We start from the raw sequence: 8,518 nt of genomic DNA on the forward strand, positions 1-8,518 counted from the left end.
GTTAGTGGGATGGGAACAAGCCTTGAGGATGGTCTCACTGGACTGTGGGGCCCCACCAGCATGCACCGCCGCCACTGGATGTCCATTGTCCCCGTTCATTTCTCTATCACTCACTGATTACGCCTGCCTTTTCCTACTGGCTGCCCACATGGCTTCAAAAAGCGCACATTGGTGCCCTTGTCTAACCATATTCAGAATCCCCACCCACTATTAAATAAATGAGGTTACTTTCTGTTGAAAGTACAGTTACTGCTTTTGGTTTTTTTGCCAGGCACACGTGATGCATTCGAATGCATGTAAAAAGGCAAAAAGGAGGAAAGAAAGGAAGGAAGAGAGGACAATGTGAATACCTCCCCGCCTCCCCGGGTCCCCAGCTTTCTTCTTCCCTCATCAGTCTCCACACCCGTCTCTTGCACACCGGATATGCGCCCCCGATGGTAGAACCGGGCTGCCCTCGCATCTCCATCTCCGCTGCTCTCTCTGGCCAGCTGCCCGGGGTCTGCTCCTTACCCCACGAGCCTCAGTCCCCTGAATCACAGGCTAACATACCTACCTCACGGGGCTGGTGGAAGGACTCCATGAGATCGGGGCCTGCCACAGCATCTGATCCAATCTTCCTTCTCAGGCCCCTCAATTCTGAATTCCTCCTGGAGCTGCCCACAGAACCCTCCCTTAGACCTGGGCTTAGAGTGTGAATCCACCGGGTTTTCTACCCGCCATCCCTGCAGTCTGGTCACTTACACTTACTGGACTAACAATAGGGGAGGAATAAAAGCCAATAGAAGGCCCAGATCTGTGTACAAACAGATAATTCAAGAAAAGTGCTTGGGAAGATGGCAGTAGGAAGACCCAGAGCTCACCCCGTCCCACATTTTTAACTAGATATCATCCACCTCCAAGTTAATAAACCAGAGAGTACAAACAGATAATTCAATAGAAAGGGAATTTTTAAATAGTGGTAAGGGGGGAGGGGATTCGTAGGGTAAGAAAGGCTATTGGTGACGGAAGAGCAGATATGATCCTTGCAAACCTACCCCCAGATTCTTTCAAGCCCAGCTCAACCTTCTTGCTCCCTCAGCCCATGGAATGGAGCAGCCTTACGTACAGAGTGGCTTCCCATAGCTCATCTCAGAGACTTCTATGACATTATTTGCAAAATACTGTTTAGAATTATATGAAATTCTAATGCAAATTAAAAATGGGCAAAAGTGAATATGCCCCGAAAGCCACCATCTAACTGATCCCCTGTGGCTACTGGACCAAGGGGAGCCTCCCCTTGTGTTGTGAGAGGCCAAGTTGGGAATGGTTCGCTCTGGGCGAAGGACATGGGCTCTCCGATGACAGCAGGTGGACTGGGTCCCATCAACACGACACAACAGCCTGACACAAGTTGGGGCCATCATCGGCTACAGGAAGTTACCGATCTTTGGTAACTGGTCTAAAGTGGCCACCCTTAGCACCTATCGCCTTCTCATCAACCCTGCCAGTCACCAGGCAGACATGGGTCTTTCACTTGGGCCTCTGCCTGTGATCCAAGAGCTCTCCCATGCGTGGGGAGGGACCTCCAGGGGGCCAGCTCTGCCCCAAGTCTTTCCCCGGCCCCTCCCCTCCCTCGCCAGACCACACAGCTCTTACAGACAGGATCTCATATTTGGGTTTTATTTTTATTTTACAAGACTATAACATGCTGAAACAGGGAAACAAGGATAAAGTACATCATTCCTATCTAGGAAACCAGCTCCATTGTCAACAATAAATAAATATTTAAACGGCGATGAGCCCCTGACAGGCGCTCAGAGGTTCCCAGCACGTTCAGAGGTAGAGTCTGGTGAAGAGGGAGACGGTCAGGCGACCAGCCCCTGCTGAGATTCTCCAGCAGAGGCAAACTGAAATTACAATAATAAATAACAGGAGCAACAACACAACAGTAATAAAAATAATATGCTGTGACAATGGTCACAAAACCGACCACACATTATACTTAAAATAATTTTCTCCTGGAGGAGCTCATAGTGCAGAGAGAACAGTGTTGCTTGTCCTAGGGCAGAAGGGGGCCGCCTGGTTCATTCACCTCCGGGGCCTGGGCTCGTGCAGAAGTCCCACCACAAAAATGTGTGTTTGGTGTTGCCCTGAGGTGACAGCGCGTTCTGATTTCCCCCAGTCCGGCTCTTCCAAGCAGCCTCTCTCTCCAGCTGCACCCCCGGCTTCTGTCTTCCGAGGGCCATCGTGGTCCCTGGCCCAACTTCTCCCCAGCCTCCGGTAAGTGCACCTCACACCCACAGGAAAGAGACATAAGGTTCCCCTTCCATTCTGGGCATCTTTTCTCCCTGTTCTCACACCCACAAAAGATACTGGCTTGATTTCAACGGAACTTTTGGGAACTGCCAAGAGATGTCTTAGGATCCTTTTCTCCCTCATTCCACACTGCAGAGGCCCCACACCGTCCTCCCCATGGGCCCTACGGTCCAGGGCAGCCCGGGGCCGGGGCCGGGGCCGGGGCCGAGGGAGGGCCCACCCCCGCAACAGGCCCTCGCGGGCCCTGCCCACACGTGGACCTTGCTGCCAGCACAGGTTCGGGGACCGCCTGCAAAGGTCACCAAGAGCACCAAGATCAATTTCCCAGGAGCAAGATGGCCCCTTTTCCAGGCTCTCTACTGATGTGGGAAAGGGGCTCCAAAGGCCAGTTTTTGAGGTATAAAAAAAAATCTCATTTTGGGCAAGGGACAAATTGGTTCTCTGGCCTTGAGAAGACCGTGAGGCTGGACACAGGAATGGGAAGAAGTGCAAGCTAAGGGGGCCCCGGGCAGCCCAGAGGCAGGTGAGGAGGACAGAGTGGGAAGGCACCGCATCCGCAGCTCCCTTCTGGGCCTGACAGCCTGGGAACTAGGGAAACGGGGTGCCGTCTGAGTCAGCTCCTCGCCAGGCATTAGAGCTGATCTGGTCATCTTGCTCTGTCTCATTTTCAAGTTTCCTTTATCCGTGTTTCCCAAACCACCCCGGAATATTTCTTGCCCCGTGGAAAACGACAAAAGCCAATGGTAACTCCTTCACCACCTTCCCTTTCCCCGGAGAGCCCCACACAACCCTCCCCTTCGGCCCTTAAGTGCCGGCCCTGGAGGGGAGGGTGGGGGGGACCCTCTCATGCATGGAATCCAGTCCCACAGTATCTGGAGGAGAGTCTGCCAGATGGGCATCTTCCTTCGCTGTCCTCTCGCACTTGTTTGGTAGAATCTGCCCCAGGGATGGGTGACCCCACCTCTCCTCCCGGCTGGCTCCCTCACTGCCAGGAGGCTCAAGTGTGCAAGGGCTCTGCGGGGCCGCCGCTGGCTGGAGAGGCAGCGGTGGCCGAGGCTCGGGCCGCCAGGTCCCGGTAAGCAGGGGACTTCAGGAAGCGTGGATAGGAGTCCTTCTCCATCAGGGTGCGAGTCTTCCCCTGAGCCACATCGAAGCATGTGGCCGTGACAGCCTGCAGGTTCATCCTGGTCAGCTCCCTGGTCTCGTGGTCTATGTTCACCTGTGGGGAGGAAGGCAAGCACATGGGTGAGGGGAGGGTGGGCCAGGCAAGGGGTCCAGCAGGCCAGGGCGGGGGGAGGTGGGGGGGGACGGGCTGACTGGCAGGATTCTGAACCAGGAACCTGGGGTCTCCTGAGTTGACCATTAACTGGGTTTTCAACTCTGGGCCTGTCCGCGCATCGGACCCAGGGTCTGCCCTCCAATCTCCCAAAGTTATCAAGCATACAAATCTAACGCCTTTTCATTCCTGCCTCGGGACAGTCCTGGTTCAGTTCGCCATCAGCTCTCTCCTCAGGTTAGTGCCAGAGCCTGCTAACTGCTCTCTCTCCTCGACCCTCACTCCTGTGGTCTGTTCTCCAGCCAGCAACTAGAGTGAGCCTTTGAAAACTCGAGTCAGTTTGCCAGCGTCAGGGTCGTCCCCCCGTGTCACTCAAAGGAAGAGCCAGCGCACGTGCTGGGCCCTCATCTGGTGCCCTGCCACTCACTGGTCCGACCCCCTCTCCTAGTCTGCCTCCCTCACTCTCAGTGCTCCACTCGGGCCCACTCGCTGCTGGGTTTGCACTTGCCATTTCCTGAGTTGGAATGTTCTCCCCTCCCTTCTTTTAGAAGGGAGGGAAGTGTTCATCTGTCACCTTATGCGACAGCCCACCCCTCACTTCCCTTTGTAAAGCAAAAAGTCTTCAAGTCCGCCCACCCCATACTCTGGTGGGGTGTGCTTGATCAAAACCTGCTTTGCTTGGATCAGAACACACACCGTCCCCTGACCTGCATTTACTCATTTCATCGGTTATTGTCATCTTCTCTTATTAGGGCAGAGACCTTTTGTCCCTGCTATGTCCCCAGTGACTATAACCGTGCCTTGCATGTAACTGGTGCTCAATAAATCTTTATGGAATAACAAGGAAAAAATTCGAGTGCTCAGAAAATACAATACAGCGTAGGAGACAAAAGCAAGGCATTACTAGCTCTCTCCACAAGGTGGCCCCACTCGCTTTAGCAAACGCTGGTGGCCCGCCGCGGAGACCTGAGGGCAGGTGCGAAACTTCGCCGCCCAGGGACCAGCCAGCCTGAGGCAGGTCAGCCAGGGGACTGAACCGGGTCACACAAGGTCCCCAGGTTGCCCTGTCTCCACACTCGTGTGTTTTGAGCCTCTAAAAAGGCCTTAGCTTGCAAAAGTGGGTATGGACAGAAGCCACACCACCTGCCAAGCCCTCTAGCCCCATCAGCGAGACTGAGGGTAAGGGCACCAGGAGCAGCAGAGCACCTGGGTTTCCTAGTCTCCGGCCCCAGAAGCCCATCCAGCCCCGTGCCAAAGATCACTATTTAAACTCAACCCTCCCCCTGCTGGACAGCCCCCAGCCCCAATCCTCAGTGGGGAAGGAGCAGGCAGGGCGGCAGGATCCCCGGAACATGCTGAGGCTCTGACCTCTTTGGGGGCTTCACGGCAGATAAATTCCTCAAAGATCTTGTGAGCCCGGGAGGCCAGCTTGGTAGCTGACCGGAGCTTCTTGAACTCCTCACAGGCCAGCCAGAACTCCAGGTTCTCCTCACTGAACTCCGTCTTCAGGAAAGCGTGGAAGGCGGCCACACCATCTGGGGTTGAGGGGAGAGAGGGAGAGACAGGTTAGACATCACGACAGCGGGGAATAAAAGAAGACAGCCAGCAATTGTAGTTAATGGCTCTATTTTTAGGATGTAATTTTCTTGAACAAGGACCTGCCTTTGTATTCTGAACAGAGCCTGGCACACTAGGGGATCATCATTATTACTATGACTATTATTTTGCCCATGCTTTTCAGCATCCCTCAGGCTGGCTCCAGAGCACATGGGTACACATGTACCATCCACAGACAGACACAACAGGGTCCTACTCACTTCTACTGCTCAGTAGCAAGTCAAATGACTCTTTCCACCCCAGCACATCTTCTGAGAAGTTTCTGCTAAAAAAAAAAAAAAAAGCCAAGATTTTAATTAAAAAAAAAAAAAAAAACCAACACACTAATGCACAGCATAAATCCTAGCCAGAACTCTGATAGAGGTTGTATAATTCACACAAAGACTTGCTCGGTGATTATTGGAGCTGACTTCTCAAACTCTTAGTTGAGGCTACAGGTATTTTTCTAGAGGACAGTTCAATAATAAGAAACCAGAGCCAGGAACCTTCTGGCCCTCAGTAAATAACTCTAAGACGGTCTCTTCACTGTCCAAAATTGTTTCTGTTCCTCTGACTCTGAACTTTGTTTTCTACACTTCCCCCATGGAAATCAGGGCCTCAGGAATAGAGATTAAGTATACCCATAACCCCAGAGACTAGAACACCACCTTGCACCCTTGATGTTCAATATGAAAGGGCTCATAGCAAAGCGCATGCTAATGGAAGAAGAGTCATTGACTGAAAAGCCTCAAGTATTCTTAGACCCTGTCCTAGCCCTGGTTGCACGGACGATGACAACTCCAGGGGGGACAGTCTGGTAACTAGACATTCCGACCCTGGACACACACATCTGTTGGTGGCCTCAGAACCCTGGAGCCACCTACCCAGTCACCCATAGCAAACCAGCAGGAATCTTCACTAAAATCCCCAGGAAGGGGTCATCGAGGCCCACCCTAGCATGTCCTAATTTCTCCCTGTATTTTCTTTCTTATGGCTCTTTTCCTAAATCTGGCTCCCTCCCCTCCAGGGCCTGAGGCCAGCTAGCAGGACTTACCCCTCTTTGCTGTGTTTGCAGCTCCACTCGAACTTGCCAACACTCCCAGTATCAGAGCCCAGCTCTGATTTGTGAAGAAAGATCCCCAGCCGTGTCTTGAACTCTTTGGCTCTGAAAGGCAAAGCAGGAACACGTAAGGATCCTACATTGGCTCAGCCGGGGCTAAAAGGTTTATGGGGTCCCGAAGAAGAGTTTAGGCTGGTGTCACCCTCATTCCAGCCTCAAGCGTTCCTGGGACTCTTCTGCTGTTCCCAGGGCTTAAACTCTGCTTGTCTCTTAATATCACCAGCCCAGAAACAGCCCAGAAAGTAATGTTTCAGCTGTTCCTCAGTAGGACTTACACTTTCTGAGTTTAGAGCACAGCACACATGGGCTTTTTCCCACTTAAGTCACGCTGATCTATCTTTGTGCCTGCTGATTAGCAGAAGGCAGTTCAGCACCCTGTAGACTTATCCTGAAGATTTCTGGAACTGTGTGTAAATTGATTCCTGCTTTCACTTTCTTCACCTTTTCCTTCCCAGCCACCAGCTCCAGCAAGGACTAGAGGTGGTTGAGTAGCTCCCTGGGAAGTGGGCACATCCCTCACTGGTGGACCCAAAAAAACACCTCCCTGCCATCTCAGGGCCCCGGGCAGGCCATGCTCCTAGATCTGGGCTGTAGAATGAAAACCAAGTGCTGAAGAAACTAGAAAAGGGAGTTCTGCCTGCGGATGCCAATGTGCTCTTCCTGCAGCCGGTCTTCGGCAGGTCCGCTGAGGACTGCCATTTGTCAGAGGATGGGGAATGACAGTAAGCAGGGGTTCCTCTGCTTCCCGTGGTTCTTACTTCTCTCTTCTCTCGGCCCGTCGCTTCTCTAGGACTCTAAGGGAAGCATCTGAAAACGTGGAACCCAGGTGACCTCTGCCTCTCCACTCGAGTCACTAGAGTCCCATTCTCCCGCCCGCCCGGTCCCCAAGCTTGCCGCTCCACTCCCTAAGGATTGGGGGGGGCGGGGGGGACTTGGACTTCTTCCTGCGGGCAGCGGTCAAGATCCAGAGACAAGCTCCTCTTACCTCTCCAGACAGGTGGTGGGGAAGGCGGCAAGGGTCCGGCACATGGCTGCGGGTTCAGGGCAGCACGTCGTGGGGAGGATGGTGACGGGCTCCAGTGGTCTCCGCGAACGTGAAGAGGCAGAGGGGCAGGGGCGGCGGGCGGCACTAGTCAAGGCGCTTTAGCTGGATCAGGCAGCACGCGCGGAGTCGCGGCTACCCCGGCCTTTATTACCTCGGAGGGAGCGGGGCGGGGCTGAGCGCCGCCGACCAATCGGAGAGCGGGACGGCGCGCGGGGAAGGTGGAGGCGGGGCCCGGGAGCTCGACGGGGCGGGGCGCTCGCAACTTGCGCACCGCCGGGCGCACGCGGCTGCTCTCGCCTCTGGGCTGCACGGGGTGCGGAAGGAGGAGCGGCGGGCAAGTCACACGGCCCGAGAAGCGCCCACTCAGTTTAGTAGGAAAAAAACCCGTCGGCCCCTAGTAAAATCAGAAAACCAACACAGCGGTAGCGGGCGGATTTGCGCGGGGGGTGACGCACTGGGGAGGCACACACCGTGCGGACCACAGCCTGCGCCTGATCCTGCTCGGTCCTCACGGACGGGAGCAAGGAGTGCAAGCCACGCAAGGCAACGTCTTGATTGCACTGATGACTACCATTTATTGTGCTCCTACCCGAATGCTCATGGGGCAAAGTAGTAAGCCCTTTACCGCAGCTCCTCATCTCATCTCCTCCGTTTCAGAGATGAAGAAACTGAGTCAGAAAGTTAAGGAGACTTACCCAAGATCTGGGGGTTGGAATTAGACAAATGGCCCGGGGTGGGGTGAGGACGGGGCGGGGCGGGGCTCTTTATTGAGCATCTGTGAGCCAGGCATTTTTACTAAGTGTCAGGTTAATTAATTTGCTCAACATTACACAATTAGTGTTACGCCAGAATTCAAATACGAATTTACCATGCTTTTTCCACTGCCCTCCCAGCCAAAATTAGAATCCCCACACCTCTGTAAAGTGATGAATGATCCTGGGTTTAAGCAGCAGCTAGTTCAGTGTCCTTATCTCTAAGGTCAAGGTAAGAAATACCCTCCCTCTCTCCTCACCTTCCCATAAAGGCCTTACAGCACCCTTCGCCTCCCACCGTGGCCCCTCAGTTCCCCCTTGGGATTGCTATTAATGAGGCTGCGTGTGAGGTTTAGAGTGTGGAATCCAGAGCTGGATTCCCAGGTTTCGAATCATGGCTCCACCACTTACTGATAGGAGACCTTGGGCAAGCT

At 53.8% G+C, this 8,518-nt stretch overlaps 1 protein-coding gene across 1 annotated transcript; it reads right to left on the bottom strand.

Annotated features, from left to right (window-relative positions):
• Window positions 1–3,281: 3,281 nt before the first annotated feature.
• On the bottom strand, window positions 3,282–7,401 carry RGS16 (regulator of G protein signaling 16). The gene is made up of 5 exons (XM_028121555.2): window positions 7,273–7,401; window positions 6,222–6,332; window positions 5,389–5,453; window positions 4,940–5,106; window positions 3,282–3,514 (listed from the first exon to the last, which is right to left on the bottom strand). The coding sequence occupies exons 1-5, from the start codon at window positions 7,314–7,316 to the stop codon at window positions 3,293–3,295; spliced, it is 609 nt and encodes a 202-aa protein (XP_027977356.1). The 5' UTR covers window positions 7,317–7,401; the 3' UTR covers window positions 3,282–3,292.
• Between the last annotated feature and the right edge of the window lie 1,117 nt (window positions 7,402–8,518).

This window comes from Eumetopias jubatus, unplaced genomic scaffold (genome assembly GCF_037043125.1).
Source record: "Eumetopias jubatus isolate StellerSeaLion01/CBP00866 unplaced genomic scaffold, mEumJub1_p1.0 scaffold_12, whole genome shotgun sequence".
Classification (NCBI taxonomy): domain Eukaryota; kingdom Metazoa; phylum Chordata; class Mammalia; order Carnivora; family Otariidae; genus Eumetopias; species Eumetopias jubatus.